The sequence below is a fragment of the Dicentrarchus labrax genome, unplaced genomic scaffold (genome assembly GCF_905237075.1).
Source record: "Dicentrarchus labrax unplaced genomic scaffold, dlabrax2021, whole genome shotgun sequence".
Classification (NCBI taxonomy): Eukaryota; Metazoa; Chordata; class Actinopteri; family Moronidae; genus Dicentrarchus; species Dicentrarchus labrax.
The window spans coordinates 12,094,543-12,116,529 of NW_026136702.1; the positions used below are offsets into that span (position 1 = coordinate 12,094,543).

Consider the following 21,987-nt stretch of genomic DNA (forward strand, 5'->3'; position numbering starts at 1 on the left):
GGGGAGAGAGAGAGAGAGGGAGAGAGTTGTAGATGTCACAATGAGATTCAGTGCATGCATGAATAAGGTCACGGTTTGAGAGGTATGCCTGCAGACACTTGCCCCTGTGCCAACAATCTTTATTCAGCTGTAGACTGAAAGCAGAGTGCATCCATCATCATCATATTGGATTTCACAAATCCTACTCAAATACACAACGTGTTGCTTATATGTTCACGTATGGCTGACTGCCCTCTTCTATCTCATCCAACACACAGATACAGAATGTTGTGCTGCTTGGATATAGGAACAGTAGCAACCTAGAGCATAAGCCTGTCGCTACACCAACAATATTATGCAAGGACTGAATACAATCCTTATATTTTTAACACTGCTTTAGCATTTTACCTAAATAAAACTCTTCATGTACTCAGTGAGGATGATCATTGATTAGGGTTCTGCTGATTTTATGTGATGAGAATTTTGTATGACATATATTAATCTAATTCACTGTGGTGATAAAGTGAATTGCATCACACTGATGTGGTTTAAACAAAGATAACCACAGATAATTAGTGGTGGAAGTACTAATACTGTAATATAAAAATACTCCATTACAAGTGTAAGTACTGCATTGAACATGTTAAATGGACATAAAGTATACAAAGTTAAATAATGAAGAAAATGGCTCCTGTGAGTCTATTATCTTACTGGCTTAATATTAATGTTGCATTGGTCTGTAATTAACATTGGACAGTCGTACTCGGTCGTAATCTAGCTATTTAAAAAAATATATTTTACATATGGCGAGGTAATTTAATCTGTCTAATCATTATAATTTAAAAACTCTTCATGTATTTTGTATGTAAAATGTATATCTGTAAACTATCTGTATCAGAATACTGTAGCTTTATTGGTAAAGGATGTGAACACACACAAGGAATCTGACTGCAGACAACATTGTTGCTATAGATTGGTTGCTTTACTGTAAGGATGGGGTCATTGTTTACCCACCTTTAACCACCACGTCGATGTTTTTTAATACATTACCAGATTTTCATGCAAATAGTCTCCATTCTCATTTTTTCCGCCTGGGATTTTCGACGTACTACAGGGTGATGTGTACGCCCATTGAAGAAATAGGTGTGTTTTTATAAAACCCCGCCCTATTTTCCCTTATACGGTCATTGAACGGAACGTTGATTGACAGCGGGCAGCAGCTGCTGAGTTGCTCAGACATGGCGGAGGATACAGTGTAACTGAGGATCAGCGGCGGAGTTACGTGAGTTTCCCCAGCAGTTGAGTCGTCAAAGGGCGCATTGAATGATACATAAGAGGAGGACAATGTGTTCGGCTAAAGCGTACTCTACGGGGAAGCAAAAAACAACCGGAACTGCCACACACGAGTAAGATGGAAAAATGTATCGCTGTTTAGTGCAGTCAACAGCCTTGGGCAACAAATATGGCTTCTTGTGCCTTTTTCAATATGCTATAAAAATTGATCTCGCGTGCAAGCTAATGCCGTGGTGGCTCCGGCTAACTTCTGCAAGCCGCGGTAAGTTAAGTTCGATAGTCGCTCGGTACTTTTGATCGGTGAGGATATTACATCCACTTGGCCGTCTGGGTTAGCTGGGAAGCTACGGAACTACAGCAGATAGCAATGGAGCCAAAGCACAAAGAGTTGCTAGACCAGTGCCACCAGAACTTGTTGGAGTCCATAACAGATGCGGACCGGGTGATCGAGCTGCTGATAGTTTCTGGTACCTTGAGCCAACTCGATAGGTTCGAGCTGGACCAGAACTGTTCGTCCAGCGCCGAGAAAGTAGATCACCTTTTGAAGATGCTGATGAACAAGGAGAGCGACCATTTCCTCGACCTGTGTGTGGCCCTGGAGAAGGCATACCCTGACCTGTACGCTGCCCTGTTCAGCAACAACGGCGGAGGACCTGTGGACCACTCCACCGGTAAGAGCTGCAGCACTTTACTACCACATAAACAGGCATTCACTTGAATCTGGAAATGAGTCGACCAGCCGATGCATGACCCGGGCTGCTAGTGCAGTCTGGGTGGTCTGGCGTAAGAAGTCCGTCTGTGGATAGCCACACAACAGCAATACTTGGAGATTGGAGTGTCATTATTACCAAAATCTGTATAAAATGGTAGGAAAATAAAGGGTTCGTGTGAAGGTTGCAAGGGGCATTGCAACGGCGTTCCTTTCAACGTGGCTGCACATTTGTTATCTGCACTCATTGAGTCTGTTTAATGTACAAAACACAATGCACCAGCCTGTATCCTTAAACGGAATATTAACTGTGGCCTGCAGATCTAATGCACAGCTTGTGATTAATTCAGCTGAGGACTCTTCTGTCTTTACTCTCAGCCATCCTGCCCTAACAGGCTCTTTCCCAGTCACTGCAAATACATGGATTACACAGCCACGGTGAAGAGTTGGTTAGGTCAGGTATGGTGTATGTGTGATGATTTCTGCTAAAGGTACCCTGGGATGTTTGGGCATTAAAAAACCAAACAAACCCAAGATTAATTCACTGATATCCTATACCACCTCAAATTTGTTGTTAGTGGCATGATATGGTTATGGTACATTAGGTAGCCTGATTTGTTTCCATGACGACAGGAGTGCAACTGACATGTTGATGCATATCAACCTGTACATTGGTGTGTGCACCCACCCATGCATGCCTACAGACCTAAAGCAATGTGTAGATCAGTCTACCTTCCCATGTGGGGGAGACAACCACATTGGTATCCGAACCATAACAGATGCAACCAGATTTATCTCAAACAGTGCGTTAATGCTACTTTTTTCTGGGGACGTTTTTGGACTTGTGTCCTCGCAGCAACTGCCTCCACTTCAGCAGTTTGGGTTGTTGTTGCAGAGACAAAGGGCAACCAAGTGTAAAAGCCTTGTCTAGTTTTGCCTGTTTTGCTTTGTCTGAATGACTGAAGCCAGTGGCTTACTCACAACCAGCGTCATGCCCTCGGGGCCTGAATGCAGGATGAGCCTTGAGATCCAAAAGTGGGGAGGAGATGCAGAGCAATGCTTCTCCTTGACATATTCCATATGTAAAACAACCACGTGGGCTATCCTGCAAATCATTTCGACATAGCTGAAGATTTATTTCAAACACGCATGTCTGTGTCCTTTTTTTGGGCATTTTGCTTTATTGACAGTGACAGTAGAGGAAGATAAGAAAGGCAGGGGAGAGAGAGGGCATGACGTGCAGCAAAGGGCCAGGCTTGTACCTGGGACTGATCCTTGGTACGTGGCAAAGCTCTACCATGTAAGCTCCCAGGGTGCCTGGCTATGTGCTTTTTTAATTTAAAAATGTCATCCATAGTTTACAGCTGCCAAGTTGTAGCGTGTCTGTCTACTTCTAGGAAGCAGACCTTAGCAGGTAATGCTGAGTTGGTATCTTGCTGCTCTGCTGACTGGATCACCAATGCTTTCTTAAGCTTCATTACTTCCTTGTACTAAGTGTTGCTACCTGCGGAATAACACTCAAGCTGAAATACTCTGAGGCACATTGACAGTTGTTTACCTGTGAGCAGCAGCAGCAGCTGCAAAATTGGTCCCTCTGTTGGTCCCCTTGACTCTGGCTGGACTTGACAATGTGGATTTGGGCTTTTCTTCACACACCTTTTTATAGACTATAGCACTAGTGCCTCAGAGTTGACATGCTCTGTACTGGGAGAGAGTGAGTACCAGTTGTGAGTCTGGCTAGTCAGCCTGTGGTTATTCAACAGAGGATTAGGCCTTGCTCTCTTCTCTCTGGTGTAAACTCTCTGTCTGTGAGACAACACTTTATCGTGCCTCCACAGTTCTCTGTATTAGCTGCTACGGTCTTGGCTCCCTATGTTTTGACTCAAGTGTTTTTTTTAAATGCGCTTTTTATTATCTTTAGTGTAGTGATTCGGCTGATGCGATTACTACGTTTTAACCACACTTGGGAGAGACCGAAGACAAGCCACTCACAGAGCACCTCCAGGCAAAAGAGGCTGGTAGAAACAGCACATAGGGATGAAATCTTCAGAGTCCTGGTGTGTCTGTGAACAACGCAGAGTGTGTGTGAAGAGAGGGAATATGAGTGTGTGATGAGTCTTGCTGATAGCAACCTGCTCTCAAGTCATCCTCCTCTCATGCTGCCTGCCTGCTCTTGTTCTCAGATGTGGATCCTTTGCCAGCTGAGGCTCCATACACGCACTCTTGTGAAATCATCCAAACTCCAAAGAAACATCCGTACCCCAAAGGAAAATGATACAGATGCACGCACAAATACTCAGGCTCTTTTATTATTAAATTATTAAATTATTAGTGTTTTGCTGGCAAACTCCAACACACTTGCTGTAGAGAACATACAAATAATTCATTCATTATTTAGCCTGTTTTGTGCATCAGTATGCTTGGGGACTGTGGCTCACTGTTTCAAAATAAATTCTTTCATTCTCTCTCATTTAAACTGCAGAAGACAACATTCAGTCAGAGTACGGAGTATGACTGGAGTTTTGTTGCAGAGCGAGAGCACATTTCTGCATTTTCAAACTGAATTGAATAAATTTCATAAATCCAAGTGGCTGCAATCAAGCTGATTACATGCCTCGGGTTGGGCGCTCATCACCTACATACGCTACATGGACAGTATTCTACCTGAAGGAATAGAGCAGTAGAAGAGATGGTACCTGCACATCCCCCTTCGCTCTTTTCAGATTCAATGGACTGTTACAGTGATTTAAACTCACTCTGAGAGGAGGGCAACACAATTCTCCCTGACAGGATGCAACGTCCACAATCTTCTTCTTCGCTGTCTGTTGGTTTCTTGTTCCTGTGCTTTTGTTTTTCCTTTTCACTCGCCGTCCATCCCTTTTGACTTTCTTTTCTTTCTCTTTTCTCTGACTCATTATATTTCTTTCGCCCGCTGAGTGGTTTCATTCCTCCACACACTTAAATAGAGGGACACGCCGAAGAGACAGAGGAGGGTGATAGAAAGAGGGGAGCAAGAGAGAGGGAGACAACAGGCCTTTTGTTGAGAAGTTGAGCAGGCCCAAAGTGCCCAGTCAGCAGCTTGCTCTGTGTACAGCAGCCTAGAACATAGGCCTGTGTGTGTGTGTGTGTGTGTGTGTGTGTGTGTTGTTAAAGGGGGGTTGCTCTCCTCTGTCAACCAGTTTCTGTCCCACTCCATAAACCACAGTGGACAGACAGAATGAGTTATGACCATGACGCTCTTGTCATGTCTGCTGCTCTTAAATATCTCCCATGGGCTGGACCTGGCTTCACTTTTGTTCTCTCTCTCTCTCTCTCTCTCTCTCTCTCTCTCTCTGTCAGTGTCTGTCTCACCTCATCACCCCACTCTCTTTCCCCTCACCACTCTTCGTACCTCGGTCTGACTTCATTCCCTTCTTGCGGTGTTCTCGGCTTGTAGGGGAAGCCATCAATTCATCCGCTGTTAACTGATGTCTCTGCTTAGGTTAAAACATTTTATATAACTTGTCTGTGTGAGTTTAATTACATTGCAGTGTCTCCGTACAACCAGCAATGCAGACTTCAGTAGAAATGGGCCACGTTATCTCTGCACTGTGATTTAAGGAAGCCAGTGGTGTGCTGTTGTGTTTAGAGCTGGAACGATTAGTCAATTAGCACTTGACATCAACATTAAAATTCATCAGCAACAATAATTTAAAGTATTCATCAAGCAATACCTCCCACCTTGAAAATATACGTTACATTAATGCACTTCCCTTGGTTTTTATCTCGCACATTGCAATATCCTTGTATGTCACACTGCTAACTTGCACAATTCCTGAACAATAGTTTGCACATTCTTGGAAACTGTACAGCTCTTAATTCATTTATTTAAATAACGGTTGGTAGTAAACCCCATTCTAATTTTGAAAAATAGTCACAGGATTAAAGGTGAAAATTTGCTGCGTTTCTCTTTTGGATATGATTGGAAGTTGAATATACTATAAACGAGAAGATGCCGCCATATCATTTCATAGACTAAATTATCTGTCAAATCATTGTAACCCAATCTATATTAACTGATGAAATAATTTCCTTAGTTTCCTTAGTAAGTTGTCATCAGTAATGTTCAATAAATTCATCTGAGATGCAGGCTAATGAGTGGTTGACTGCTGTGCTTTCACTAGGTCATTGGTGTTATTGTTCCCGTTTTAATTCTGTTTTTCTCCAACTTAGCATCTTTTTAGTGTAAAACTTGTATATTTTTTCACTTAAGCATTAATATCTGATGGCAGGTTTATCTACACCCCAAATGTGTGAACCACAGCCAGGAGGCTGTACTGTGGAACAGGACTTCATTACCATTTTACACATGTTCCTCCACTTCCTAATTACCCCACAAGGTAGAGGGAAATGCCAGCATCTAAATGTTTACCAGTGCTATGAAGTCAAGAAATAAACAGCTTCTCTCCTTGGCTCTCCATCTGTTTCATTCTCTACCTCTTCTTCATCTCTCCAGCCTACACCTGCAGTCATTTGTCCTCCAATCTCTGACACCTGACGCCAGTCAAGTTTGGCCTGTAATTCCCAGTGAACAAGTCTTGATTATTGTGTATTGTATGTGACAACGGTCACATAGAAGATTCATGTTAACCAATTTGGTTACATGGTATACACCTTTTTAACAAAAAGCAAGGATATTTTTATATTGTTTTTTACCAGAATTCCCTGAAGTATGATTAGTGCATATATTTTTTATATTAATTACATGAATCGAAGCCAAATCCGTAATGAGACAGACTAGAATCTTTGATAGTTTTTTTTCCTGCTAGGTTGTTTTGGAGGATCGGGATGATTTACTTGTCAGAAGTATGACCACTGCATTAATACCAAGAGAGTCTTTCTGATGGTGCACATACTTCATTAAATAATGTACAATTATTTACATGCATGGGAGAGCTATCATCAGTGTCACCAAGCTTTAGTATTATGTGCTTTATGCAGTGGGCTTTATGGGACTGTAGTGCAACACATTTTATGTAGCTCATTATTGTTAAATACTGTAGAGAAGGCCTACCTGTCATGTCCACAGTGTTAGATCCGACTAATGATTATGTGCGATTTTCTTCTACACTAGAGTTCTTTCTCTTGGTGAAAAAATAAATAAAAATAAATAAAATTACAGTGCAGTTTAATCACTGAATTATCTCACCACACTATGGAAATGCTTTCTGAATCAACAAGTCTTCTCTGTGATTAAACATGAAAGGAATGTCACAAAGATTGCCCAAATTCCAGCTGTGGGTTTATTCCACACAGACAGGCTTTTTGGCAGTGTTCTGGCCTACAAGCTACAGTACAGTAGTACCAGAGCATTTGGAGGACATGTTGCAGACATCTTTCACCTTTTTTGTTTTTGACCCAACCCTTGGCACAGGCAAGCTGTTCAAAAAGAAATAATATCTCATTTATGCTGAGCTAGGGCTCTTTGCAGAGAGAGAGCCCATTATGGCTTGCTGATAATCGTCTGGGCTCAATTGCACTCAGGGGTTTTTTTGGACTTTGGTGCTGCTCAGCAGTTCTGGCAGGTCTGCTGGGCTAAAGGCTACCCTTTTAGGTCTTCTTCTACGCATCTCCTTGTTTTTCACTCCATGACCCAGAGTATTTACACAGATACAAAATGACTATAGGCTAAGCTTACATCTGAAGAGGATCTGAGGAAAATGCTCAGCAGTGCAACATGTCTTATTTTGAGACATGCCATGGGGCAGACTGGGACCTATGAGTGAAAAGGGTGGGTGGGTTTGACCATAGGCCTGGATGAACATGGAGCTGTGAGTCAGGCAATGTGCGTGCAGTGGAGTAATCAGGACTCATGGAGTCATCATGTTAGATGTCTTCATGTTTATGCTTAGTGTAGACTCCTTAAATCAGATGATCAATCCTTTACCCTGCCAGCAAGGCTTCACTGGCACATAGCCCAGACTCTTGGCCTGTGGTGTCATTGCCTCCCCAGAAGTTGGGCCCACTACATGGCTTACTGGAAGTCCCAGAGTGCAGGGGAGGAATTGAACAAGGGGATTTATATTGTGTTTCTTCGCAGATCTGCAGATGCAGTAACCACAATTTAAAATCTTATATCTTGTGGTTTTTAATGAGGCGTAGGGGAGAATAGGGTGTGATAGGAAGTTCAAATCTTTCTTTCAATGCCCATGGTCCCTTGCTGAGCTTCCCCTAAAATAAGGACACTCCGACAGGATTGCAATGGCAGCGATACTGACCTGATTCAGCTGCACAAGGGCAATCCACTTTGAACACTGTTTCTTGGTCACCGTTGTAAAATTTGCATAAGCCTTAAAAGAATATTGGTGTATGAATGTCTACTCTGCACAGTGAAGTGGAGAAGTTAAGTAAAGTTGCTATGCTACACGTCTACTCAGGCAAATATTGTACTTTACTGCACTGCACTTATTTAGAATTTTTTTTTAATATAATTTTACATACAAAACATTTGAGTTTATAGAAATGATGCATTATTATAGATTAAACTACCTGACACATATAAAGCACTTAAAATCAGCTCCACCTTGACAAGATATAACACTGAAGTACCGTTTACATGTGAATGCATCATTAATTGTAATCCAATAATATAATAATATAACTCTGACAGCAACCTGCATAATAAGTTCTTTTACTTTTGGTGCATCAAGTACATTATGTTGCCATTACATCTGTTTTTACTTTTCCATGCAGGAATTTGACTTGTAATTGAGTATTTTTAGACTGTGTTGTTGCAACTTTGACTTAATTAAAGTAGGAGAGTATGCTTTCCTCCTCTGCAGTTGGGGGAAAAAAGAAACATACCATATAGGCTACTTTGATCACAACGGTTCAATGCCAGCTGTGGTCCTGTGTTGCACGACATTCTGTCCACTCTGAGCTCTCTAGTATCTGAATATCCAGAGTTCAGGTATTGCAACTATTATTGAGACAGAGTAGGTGGGATGTGTCATCTCTAACTCAAACTACATTCTCCGTATTATGAGCAGAACCACAGCCAAGATTCAGAGGTCTGGGATGACAGGGTAAAAGAGATGCTTTCTGCTCTCTGGCTTCATGCTGACACATCCTTCAGCCTAACTTAAGCACACTGTAAAATGACTGGGTAGTTTTCAACCATATTATTAGTGTTGCTATTATTTGCGCTTCTGTAGTTTTTAATGGCAGTGGAGCTGAGGACACAAAAGGAGAAAGACCACAAAGACTATTTAGTCTCTGCTCGCCTATCGGTGCGTGACTTTTTTTTATTTATTAATTTTTTTTAATCACCGATGCTCACTGACAGTGAGAAGAGCTGACAGCGGTTAATAAAGAATAGCACACAGTATTATTTTTGGAATGCTAATAATGCTGCTCTTTTAACAAGTGGCCCTGAAAATTGTGTCTTTCGTTTTCATGGGAAGAGAACAGACGCCTCGGCTGTGTGGAATCCATACTTTCAAGGCTTGTCAGCACGTTCTGATAAAAGGAAAGTTTGAAGCGGAAGCAGAGCCCAAATCACAATGATAATCATACGTGTTTTATGTTTTGGGAGACACTCTCATTGTCAGAAAAGAGAATTTTCCAGATCTGATGAATAATTTAGCCTCACCCGACGGTGGAAGCCAGACTTTGCCTCTTTCTTTGATAAGGCTCTGCTCCACCAGCCTCCCAACTCTCATGCTCTTCTTTTTCACCACGCTGCAGAATTTACTATTCCTCTCATCCAGTTTCACCATGGCAACGTGTGTCATCTTGCTTTATGTGCTGGAGAACATAATCTGGTTGTCTGAAGCAACTGTTGGTTGGTTGCTGAGCACATCGCTTGATTGGGAGGGAAAGCAGAGGGGGAGAGTGGATAAAAGAAGTGTGGGGGGAAGTGGAACCCCTTAGGTAGGGCGAGCACTACCCTGACCTATTTAGGTCACAGTGACAGGCCTATGTTACTGTCGTCTGTGGTCCTCCACTGGAATATTTCTCACCTTAGAGTGCGTCCCCTGATGGACGTTTGTAGCAGATGCTTGCTCCATATTGCCACATCTAATGGCTATTGAAGAAATCTGCCATTATATGTTGGAATTTAATGTGACTGTTGGGTACAGGTCTGATCTGTCTCGTCTGGCTGTAGTTTTGGCAGAGACAAGTTAATTCTCCCACTGTGGATCATCACATCTATACTACCCTAATAGATGCCTGCTTTATTGATGTAGAGAACCTGTTTACAAATGATCAGCCTCACTGACTATGGCTTGTGCTAATTGCTATTGATGATTAAAAGCCTTTTGGAAAAGGCTAATGGCACTGACCCATCGACCAGCAGATAGCGGACTTGTATCTGACATGCAATCCATGCTGTATTTGTTAGTGTGCTTACGGGGTTAACTAATCAGCCCATGCCATTGATCTAAATATGGGAATGTTGGTGCACACATTTGCCCTTGCAGCCAAATCAGACTGTGAGATACTGAGGATTGTCCCAGAACTGCCTCGTTTGTATGAGTTATAGCTGCCTGTTCATTTGCTCCTGTCCTCAGTGGTAGAGATTACTGGGATTTTAATTTATTTGAGTGTTTTGGTTTTCAGATATAAAAAAAAAAATACAACATTCAAGAAGCTACATTCTACAGCTTTTTTTTTTTCTGGCACAGAGCTTTACAGTATTTTAAAAAGCCATAATCCTTCGACTGAGTCGGCATAATACCTCTCAGTGGCTCACGTCTTTTACTTACGACGCCTTGTCAGTCACATACTGGGTTTAAGGAGTCAGTTGTTGCTTTTCAAATGCAGCCATGGAAATGTGCATGAGCGTTTTGCATAGATGTGTTGATTGTAGACGACTAATGCTGTGCAGCCCCGGAGTGGTTCTCATCATGTCTGATGGAACAATATGAAATCAAAGCTGTGTGCTCCGAGCACTTCGCAGAGTAAAAGTGTTGAGCATCAGGGAACGTCAGAACAGATTAAAAGCCTTTCCGCCCCGCTCCTCGTTCTCTCTTCCCCCCCCCCACAGTCTCTCCCCATACCTCTCTCCCTCTTTGTCTCCCAAACACTCTCCCTCCTTATCTCTTTTGCCACTTAGTTAGTCTATCTCCTTTCATCTGTCCTCCTCTGCTCCATGCCTTCCCCTTGTTTCCCCTCTTGCCCCCTTCTCCTCTTCTCTGTCTGCAGGGCCTAAGATGGAGTGGTTCAGTCACACAGAGCTCATAGTTAATTAGGCTTGGCCTTGTCACACATTAAGGGCTGGAGCCAGAGTTGTAGCTAAACCCAGTGGGGAGGCAAGGACAGAGATGGAGATCTAGAACGTGAATGGTAAGCAGGCATCTATCTATCGCCTGCCTACCATTCCCCTGCTCTCTTAAACCCAGTTACACAGGAAGACTTGGGCCAGATGTATGAAGGTTGTGTACACACAAAAACAACGCACACAGCATTTCCCACACAAACTGGTATAAAACAAGAATGTGCAGTGACAATGTTGCGTACCTCATGCATATTTTAGACCAGGTACACATGCTTTTCAAGAGATAGCTGTGGTTGAAAGGATGGTGAACATGTAGTATAAGACGAGAGATGTAACTTCATAATAAAACATTGTTTATTTAGAATTTCTCCCAATTTCACTGACTGTATATCGTTTTACAGTCTGCACAGCGTTTTGTCAGATGTTACAGAATGATTAATTTTTTTCCTCAATTTTACACGATCATTTCCCTGTTAATGATTTTTTCATTTGACTCTTTACTGAATTGTAAAGCACTTAGTAAAGTCTGTTTCAATATGAGCTCTATAGTTTTAATAACTAATCTTTCTGATGTTTATAGTGATAATTGAGATATCGCTGTGCTGATGGTTTACATACATGTGAGGAATTAGCAGTACAGGTGCTATATATAGCCACAGCCGTGTGCAATGACAGCTTTTGGAGATCCTCGCAGATGCAACACAATCAGTTGCACTTTTTCTTTTTTGCCGTTCTTATCAACTAGTCTAATTACCGTATCTCCGAGAGCATTTCTACATCCATCTGAGTGGAAACGAAGCTTGTGCATGTGTGCCCATTTCCACAATGATTGATTCATTAGATATGTGAGGCTTTATAAATCTGACATAAAGAACGTGAATGTTCTCTGATTTTATTAAATTTAAATGAAATACCTTTTGGGTTTTAGATGGTGGGCCAGACAAAACATTTGAAGATGTTGCCTTGACATTTTTGAGACTAAACAACCATCAATGGTTTCATCAAGGAAACAATTGGCAGACTGATAAGGAAAATTATCAGTAAAAAGTTAGTAACAGCTATAAATCTATCAATGTGGGTTTTTACTCTGGCATTTCTGCCTTTTCCCCATTTTTCTTTTAAGTTTTTATTACTGGAAGCATTACTGTTGGTTTCAAGAGGACCTTATTCACTTTAAATTGTGGTGATCAGTGTCTTCTTGCAGCAGCTAACACAGCAGTTTGTGATATGTAGGGATGTTAAAATCAAACTGGCCAGTTTAAAACCATCTACACATTTATGAAAATATGGGTATTTGGTGAAAATAAGAAGAATTTGAGCTTTTAGGGTACAATATAATAGATAATACCTTCTGTCAAAGTCATCAACCATGTTTATGTTGCCCTTTGGAGCAGGGACTCTGCAGTATTAGTAGTGGGGATCTGCTTGCTCTCTCCCATTGATTGTGATAGCCAGTGTGAAATATCCCCCAGCTCTCTCTCTCTCTGTGTGTGTGTGTGTGTGTGTGTGTGTGTGTGTGTGTGTGTGTGTGTGTGTGTGTGTGTGTGTGTGTGTGTGTGTGTGTGTGTGTGTGTGTGTGTGTGTGTGTGTGTGTGTGTGTGTGTGTGTGTGTGTGTGTGTGTGTGTGTGTGTGTGTGTGTGTGTGTGTGTGTACTTGACATAAAAAGAGAAAATCCCATTTCAGCCGTGACATTCTGCCTGTGTAGCAGAAACATACAGGGACTATACATCAAAGCAAGGCAGAGTGCACAGTGAGGAAAAGGAGGTTTAATGACGATGGCGGTGTAGAGTGATAATATAGAGCTGCTAAGAGCAAGTGTTGAAGTTATTATTCCAAGTATAAATCCTGCGCCAAATTTATTATACAACTATGCAGGGAATATGAAGCTGACTGTGTAATATTCACTTCTTTCCACATTGTACAGGCAATTAACTCAGGCTTGTGTGTAATTGGTTAATAAATCAGTGCTTTATATCTGAATGTATCTCTTCTCTTGGCAGGTTCCACATACAGCGTTCTCTCCACTATGCCCTCTGACTCCGAAAGCAGCAGCTCCCTCAGTAGTGTTGGTATGTATAATGACCCAAGATGCCTGTTAATGCGCTCCAAACACTCTATAAGGGTGTTTTCACACCTGGCAGTTGTGTTGAAACTGGATTGTGGTACAAAACAAGTGGGCTGAGATCTCTGAGAAAGGGTGGTCTTGGCTCGCTTCCAGTTGAACCCTGTTTGCGGTGTGAAAGCACCTGTATGGTCTATTTGTGATCTATGTGATTTTTTTTAAAATACAATTTCAAAAGCTAAATAACTAATAAATCCATTTGCTGATCCTGAAATCTGTTCAGGAAGCGATCTTATAATTGCTGTATATAAGCCATGTATATATTTATGCAAATCATTTCAGTAGCCATGGTAACACATATGGACCTCAGTATGGGTATTTTTCCTGATTTAACTAGTCAAAAGCAGTTAAAGCTGCTATGCTTGTACCCTTTGTCTTTTCGTTTAAACCTGAATCATGACCGTACAAGATGCCTCCTTTTCGTCCCGTCTGTTAGTCATTATTCATAACATGCGGTTGATTTGCAGTGTAAAAATATCAATAATGCTTATAATAAAAGTAATTTCTTCGTGAAACACCAAATAATATAAAAATACACATCAGAAGCATGAAAGTGCTACATAAACTTCTGCCAGTCATCGGAATTTGATTTTCCCACCTGGGTCCTGATGATGCACTGACCAAAACTGTCCAATCAGCAAGTTACCTGTCAGTCTGTATAACTTCATGTTTACTCCTCTTTGTTATTTTATAAAAAGTCTGTGTGAACAAGAACCAGACCAGAACTAAAATACAACAATATATTATTTTTTCCCCCCTTGATCCAGACAAAATGAACCAAACTACAGTTGTGATATTAATTGTGACATAAGCGTAATTCCTGATTGTCTGCTGGGTTACAGAGTTTTAATTTAAACCTTGCAATGTGGCTACAACACTATACCAGTGTCTTTCTCTTTCCTTAAGGAAGCCACGCTTGCCTTTCTCCAGTTTTGACAAAGGTCCAAATGACTCAGCTGTGTTACATAAACCTCCAAAAGGGCCAAATGTTGAGCCTAAGATGGACATAATCCTCAGATTTCCAGCCATGGGTGTTCTTTCCAATGAAGAAAACAAGCCTCAAAATTACCTTAATGATGTATAATTTTTTTGTCAGTGTATTTCATTATCAAAGACACAGAGAAGGACCTTGTTATTTTAATGGGAAATCCTCCTCTGTTAAGATCAATCAGGTGAACTTTAAGTCAGGACAGGTAGACTGGAACCACTTTAATAAATACCCATGGCCAGTCCTCTGTAAAAAAAAAAAAAAAAATTATATAGTTGTTTTCTAAAGACTTCAGAGTCCCTGGTATTCCAAACACAAGTGCTTACATTTAATCAAAGAATACATGAACAGATTTGTTTTAACCACACAGAAAATACCAGGGATGAAGTAAATCACCAATTCCTGCAAATCTGCTCTTCCTGTCTTTCATTTTCATGTCAGAGATTAAAATTTTCAGCAAATTGTCACGCAAAACTCCCAGGCAGATTATATAGGAATCTCACAGCACACAGTGGCTGCCCTGCAGGACTGAACTATTTTACTTCCTTATGCTAAATTTGGGTAGAAGGATACATTTCGTCTATCAGTAAGCTCCCTTTAATGGCATGGCTAATGCAACTTTTAAATGATGTAATGCATTGTGAGGGGAAACTTTTCCAGTGTTTGTTGATCAATAGTCCTAGCCTCCGGTAATGTGCTCACTGTCACAGGTTCGCCTGTTAATGGTGAAGCGTCCTCCCCACCCCCAGCCATCAACGACAACCGGCCATCCGGTGACAACCTGGACACCATCTTGTTCCAGCTACGCCAGGTGACCAGGGAGAGGGACGAGCTCCGTAAGCGTCTGGCGTTGGCATCGCCCGGGACCACCTTCGACGACTGCAGGTGCAAATATTGTCCTGCCTGCCAAATTGTTGTTGTTGTTACTGTTTTTTTCCTTCTGGTAACACTTTTATTTGGCCGATGTCTATGAACCTGTCTACTGTGATTATAGATGCTTTTTCTGCCTAAATGAAAGACGTCAGGTCCAAATTGACTCTTACCTCAGAAATGTTGCTCTCAGTAATAGTAAACGTTACCAATCATAAACTTTTCTGCTCTAAGTTGTTAGTCATTGTGATGTCAGTATCCTTAGTTCTGGCTGCCATATTTTCATCAACTAATTCTCTGCTGTCTGAAATAATGTTGACTCTACCTTGCAGAGAGAGAGGGCACTGACACCGGCTGCTTAATTAAGTTTAATGTGCTCTACTTACCAGATGTTTCTTGTGCAACAGATGATACAAAGGCTGCTTTGCTTACACCAGTGCATACCTTTTTTTTAATGTTGTTTACACTTAGTCTAACATTTCATTCCTATCTTCTGAACTCTCATACAAGGGGAAGGTCAACTCTGTCTTCTCTTTCCTCCTGAGTGGTGTTTGGCCACATAATCGTAATAAGGCTGCTGGATAAAGTGTTGGCCACATAATCGTAATAAGGCTGCTGGATAAAGTGTTGATTCCTTGCTGCTTTTCTCCTTAAGGCCAAATTCCAAAGCCAGTCATGACTATGAGCGTCTGAAAAGTCAGTGCATGAGAGCCATGGCAGATCTCCAGTCCCTCCAGAACCAGCACACCAAAACACTAAAGAGGTGCGAGGAGGCTGTAAAAGAGGCTGACTTCTACCAGTAAGTATTTCCTCCTGAGTGTCATGAGAGTGCTAACGAAGGGCTCTTAATAATCATTCAGCTTTAAATATTTACCTGTTTGATGTAGTCTAAATGCAATGCACCTAGTTGCTTAGATTTCCACAAAGCAGTGGGGAATGTGTTGGGAATCATTATTGAAGTGCATGTTGTAAACGTATCCTACGTTTACAACATGCACTTCAGTACATTCTGTCACCTGCCACCTGCTGCTTTTCAGGGTAGAAATAATTACGTTTTATTGCATTGTTTTACTGGAATTGTGGCAAATACTGGCATGGTGTTGCAATTAACCTAATTGAAAGAACATCCCTTGGAGCTACAGCTGGCTTTCACATTAAAAGGGAATTGGCACTACAAAAAAACATGCATGGTTTTAAAAGCTTGGAAATAGAGACATTTATGTGATTGAATAATTCAGCCTAACAGCTCATAAGCTGAGGCAGAATTTCTGGAGCATAGAAACTGATCATACGGTGTATTAGCTGTTAGAGAGTGTAGTTGGTTAGAATATTAATATAAAATGATGGAAGCAAAATATGAGTTGTCAAATTAAGGTCTTAATTGCTAATCAGGTAGACATTTTATACAGTATATAGAGAACATGGATGTTTTGTAACAAGTACATCGACTAAAGATATTCCACGCAGAAAGCTCAGAAAGTTAGTTTACATTTATCATCAGTAAGGGACTGATATTACTGTATTTTTTACATGTTGCATATCACCTGCAGAATTCTCCTGATGGTTTTTAAGCCTGTTAACGTAATATCAGCAAAGCTCAAAGCATCAAGGTTTGCTTTCTCTTATGTATATTTGTATCTACAATGTACCATACATGCATTAACTCTCTTTCCAGCATGCTGCACAGCCGTGTCTTGGGCGAACAGACACAGCTGAAGGAGGAGATGGAGACACTCAGGAGGGACAATGCCCAACTTGTCCGAGAGCACAACCACCTAAAACAGAACTGCGAGGAGCTCAAACGACTGCACGGTCAAGATCAGAAAGAGTTGGCAGACCTCCGACTGCAGCAACAGCAGGTACGATGCACACACATGCGTGTAGCTGCCCAGATGTTAAGGGCATGAATTGTCTTCAGAGATTTACTAATATGAAACAGATGCTAGAGGCACTATGCAAAATCAAACTACTTGTTCCCTTGCTGCAGCATCACACATTTGAATAGTGCTGAGGGGATTTCCGCCTCTTTATATTTCATACATTTTTGAATATCAAGCAATATTGCTTGTTATATTCTCTTTGCTGAATACTTTGTTCTAAACAACACAAGGGTGCTGTGACCCGTACTGGACTACTGTGCAGTACTTTCTCACACAGCACCCATGGGAACACTGCAGTGGTTAAGAGCACAGGGCAGTCAAGCAGAGGGAAATGCATACAGAGCATTTCTGAAAAGGGCAAGCACAGAGGAAAAGGGCTTTGGCTTGGGCAAAGGGCACACTGACCCAAACCATGTAGCTACAAGATCACTCTATGCTGTGTAGACGAGGTCAATACAGCCCTCAGGTCACAGCAGCTCTGTCAGGAATCAGGAGGGACTATATCAGCAAGACCCACAATAATGAGACATCCAGTCTCACAGGGAATGAATAATGCAGTCTGAAGGACACACTCTGCACATAAGACAGTTCATTTTGCAGGCCAGCAATTTGGTTTTCCTTACGTGCCTTGATGCAGCTCTAGAAATACACTTACAAAAGCCATTGTTTAAGCTGGCATAAGATTTGCTTGCACCGTAAAAATAGAATCCTGCTTACACATTGATGCCATCTGCTGCTAAGGTGTGGCACAGCAAATACAAGCTCAGTTCGATTTCATCTGATGGCATCAACATTTCAAACACTATCAGTATGTTTCTAATAACATATGATATGACTTTTGTTGTCCTTACCAGGTAATGAGAGAGAAGGGCTCATCAGAGGTGTTAAACAAACTGTATGACACAGCTATGGACAAACTGGAGGGAGTAAAGAAGGAGTATGATGCCCTGAGCAAGCGCTACAGTGAGAAGGTGGCTAACCACAACACAGACCTGAGCCGCCTTGAGCAGGCAGAGGAGGAGAACCGAAGGCTACAGAAGCAGATGGATGCGTTGCTCAAACAGCGAGACTCGGCCATGCACTACCAGCAGCAGTACTCCACCTCAATGAGAAGGTGAAAGCACTTATCACCTGCACACATGCAGAGTAGATTGAGCACTGTTATATTCCAGGGAAAATAACTTTATATTGATATGCAGCAAATATTGTGGTTCAGGTCTGCGCTAGTTTCACTGGCATCAGTCTAGCAGAGAAATGGTTATGACCCAGCACCTGTACACACACACAGGAACAAGTGCGGTTATGTGCTTCACTCAAGCTGCAGCCAGCACAACATCATTTTATATGGGCATGTCATAAAATTGTTCATTGAAACTCTCACTGTCTTCCTCCGCCCTCCCCAGGTTTGATTCAGTGCAGCAGGAGCTGAACAAGTCCTCAGCTCAGAACAAGGAGCTGCAGAGAGAGATGGAGCGCCTGCAGTCAGAGGTGACGCGCTACAAGAACCTGCAACTGAAGGCAGCCAAGGACTGTGAGAAGTACAAGGAGGAGAGGGATTCTGTGTTTAACGAGTATCGTCTCATCATGAGTGAGCGTGACCAGGTGATCAAGGAGCTGGACAAGTTGCAGACGGAACTGGAGGCAGCCGAGGCCCGACTGAAAAACACCTCCTCAGAGAGAGTGGTGGCCAGCGAAGAGTTGGAGGCACTCAGACAGGTATCAGGTTTAAGAATGTATCAAATGTACACAACTTTGGTTTATATATCAGTAATACCTGATGAATTTCTTAACATCTAGAGAGGTCACACGCCAGCAAAGAAGATAGAGGCTGAACATGAATAGTGCTTCCCCAATAAAGATAATTTAAAGAAATATTTCGACATTTGGGAAAATGCCAGCAGCCAGTTAGCTTAGCTTAGCATAAATACTGGAAACAGAGGGAAACGGCTGACCGGCTCTCTCTAAAATTAACAAAATCTGCCTAAGCTGTCTTTATGCTAAGCTAAAATAAGCTGCCAGCTCCAGCTACATATTTATCATAGAGACATGAGAGGTGTATCGACCTTCTAATCTAGCTCTCGGCAGGAAAGCAAATAAATGTATTTCCCAAATGTCAAACTATTCTTTTAAGGTAACAATGTTGTTTTCAAAAGTGGAATATTAAGCTGTACTTGTCATTACTCGTCAATCACATCTTCCCACAGACACTTCCTGTCTTACTGACAGTTACTGAGCAAACTCTTACCTCTGTGAGAATTTGATATCAACCTGTCTGGATTTTCAGTGCATCTGTTCATCTACACTTTTCAGTCGGTAGATCAAAGGCCATTTTCACCCAGGACACTGCACAGAAATAGTTCAGCTCCACTGCCTCCTTTTTGAAGAACATTTCTGAATACTCTGCTTGACAGACAAAGGAGATTCATAACTAGTGTTGGATCACTCTGCATTGGCCCTCAAATAATTTTTTCACATGGCATTAATGACTCACAGTGTTGATATGCCCTCATTCCATTGTGCCCCCTTTTGTTCTGTGACAGGAGTTGAACTCGTCACTGGTGGACCGCGACAGGGCCATCTGCGAGAGGAACGAGCTGCTGGAGAAGTACTGCCATGAGGTGAAGGACAAGGCCGAGGCTCAGAAGGAGCTGAGCCAGGCCTGCAAGGACATCGAGATGGTCCGGGAGGAGAGGGACGTGGCCCGCAAGGAGAGGACAGAGGCCATTATACAAAGGGATCAGTTGCTCCGAGAGTACTATCAGGCCAGACAGGTAACAAATGCACAGCACCTTAGATTTGACAGCATAAAGGCAAAGGTTAGACGCATGATAAAGAGCTTAGTGCAACCAGGCAGCTGTCAGTTAGTAGATTACAGCATGTCAGTGGACTGATCATAAAGCAGAATTTGGTTAGACCTCTGTGTGCCCACTAGATGGCCCCCTAAACTGTCCTCCTCCACGTCACATGTATGTGAACCTTTGTACTTTCTACTGTGATTTGTTACATGAAAGACACATATGTAAACTCAAGCATGCTCCCAACAAATACAAATGCAATGAATAATCTCATTCATGTACTCTTAGAAACAAGACTCAGCCACCCTGGACATGGAACGAGCCAATAAGGAGATTGAGATGCTGAGGAAACAGTATGAGGCCATGTCCCAGGAACTGAAGGAGGCCACACAGGAGGCTGAGGTGGCCAAATGTCGACGGGACTGGGCCTTCCAAGAAAGGGACAAAATAGTGGCGGAGAGGGAGAGCATAAGGTCGGTCTGTGTATAGGTTTGTTTAAGACTCCTGACACAATGTTGTAGATCTTTGAGAATCACTGGCTAACACCTGCTCCTCCCAGAACACTTACACTTCTCACATTGTCTTGCCACCTCTCTCCTCTCCTTCCCTAGGACTTTGTGTGATAATCTGCGGCGTGAACGGGACCGGGCAGTCAGCGATCTAGCAGATGCCCTGCGTAATCTTGACGATATGAGAAAACAGAAGAACGATGCGTTGCGAGAGCTGAAAGAACTAAAGTGAGTCTTCACCATGATGGAAATTGTAGGAAAGACTCCTATACGCAAGCCAGGGAAAATCGTTCTGCTTTACAGTGAGCACAGAACAACATTGCCTCTACTCGGCCAACTTGGTGTGTCGTATTGTCTTTGTCTCTATAAGCCGTTGTTCTCAGTGTGTGGTGGGGCATTAGCTGTGATATTCTGCCTTTTGAGACATCATGGAGCTCAGTTGTTTGTCTGGCGCCATTTCCTCATGCCCAGATTAAAAGTGTAATCCCAAAAAAGCAGCAGTGTTTTGGACACGCATACACATTTGGTTTTTCACAGCCTACCTCCCTGCATAAGAATGTGTTTTATAATGCATGTAAAGTCTCCCTCTGCTGGACAAGTTGTATATCACAACCAAATGTTTTAGTCAAAGCCACTGTATAGAGTGTGCAGTTTGCTGTGACTTTGAGAGTTTCATCCTCTGTAAAGAACAATGTAAGATTGGGGTTTTAATGTCACAGCTACCCTCAAGGCATGCCTCAGTAGGACACCATATATCTTACTGACAGTGGGGCATTGTGTGCATTCTACTTTTAGTTTTTAATGAGTAAATATAAATTTGATTCCCTAAACCACAAAACAGAAGGTGTTTGCTAGTATGATAAAGTATGTAAGATATATTTTGAAAAGGCTCAAGAGGTTTAAGCCTAATTTGACATTAAGAAGGTCAAAACATACTTTCTACATTTCTGCATACTATTTTGTAGATGCAAACTGGATTCTACATCCATAATGGTGCACACTGTAATTTCCAGTAGACAGATTGGTTGGGTGCGATTCTTCCTTTCTGTTGTCTCTGCATCCAGCCTCAAGTCTCTGACCTTTGACTCTGTGTGCGATGTCTTCCTTTGTTAAGAGAGAAGATGGAGAGCCAGCTTGAGAAGGAAGCCCGGTTCTGTCAGCTAATGGCCCACAGCTCTCACGACTCAGCCATCGACACAGACTCCCTGGAGTGGGAGACAGAGGTGGTGGAGTTTGAGAAAGACAGGGTAAGAGCAGTGCTCAGCTCTTATTACTGAGAGTGATTTGATGACATGCCAGTCTCCTTAGAGCCAGTAGAGCTCTCAAGACTGCCAAAACTTGATGATATTGAAAGAAGTTTGTCAAAATGAATGAATTAGCTGACATTTATATTATTGCCTTTTACAGGATGATATGGATTTGAAGGCACTTGGATTTGATATCGCTGAGGGGGTAAATGATCCGTATTTACCAGGAGATTGTGGAATATTTGTTACAAGGGTGGACAAAGGAAGTATTGCAGATGGAAGGTTAAGGTATGAGCTGCCCCAAGAAGATATCCGGTGTCCTATTTCTGGACAGT

General features: G+C 42.1%; 1 protein-coding gene across 4 annotated transcripts in view; it reads left to right on the forward strand.

Moving 5' to 3' along the window:
* Positions 1-1,197: 1,197 nt before the first annotated feature.
* dlg5a (discs, large homolog 5a (Drosophila)) overlaps positions 1,198-21,987 on the forward strand; it is a 37,312-nt gene continuing 16,522 nt past the window's right edge. For 3 of the 4 annotated variants that reach the window (XM_051379643.1, XM_051379633.1, XM_051379662.1), the window contains exons 1-12: positions 1,198-1,943; positions 13,242-13,310; positions 15,062-15,236; positions 15,877-16,020; positions 16,897-17,080; positions 17,956-18,215; positions 18,505-18,817; positions 19,642-19,872; positions 20,185-20,369; positions 20,508-20,633; positions 21,520-21,652; positions 21,813-21,940. In XM_051379643.1, the coding sequence (XP_051235603.1) occupies positions 1,640-1,943; positions 13,242-13,310; positions 15,062-15,236; positions 15,877-16,020; positions 16,897-17,080; positions 17,956-18,215; positions 18,505-18,817; positions 19,642-19,872; positions 20,185-20,369; positions 20,508-20,633; positions 21,520-21,652; positions 21,813-21,940 (2,252 nt within the window). In that variant the 5' untranslated portion in view covers positions 1,198-1,639. The remainder of the gene's footprint in view (positions 1,944-13,241; positions 13,311-15,061; positions 15,237-15,876; positions 16,021-16,896; positions 17,081-17,955; positions 18,216-18,504; positions 18,818-19,641; positions 19,873-20,184; positions 20,370-20,507; positions 20,634-21,519; positions 21,653-21,812; positions 21,941-21,987) is intronic. The other variant, XM_051379652.1, reaches the window with a different exon arrangement.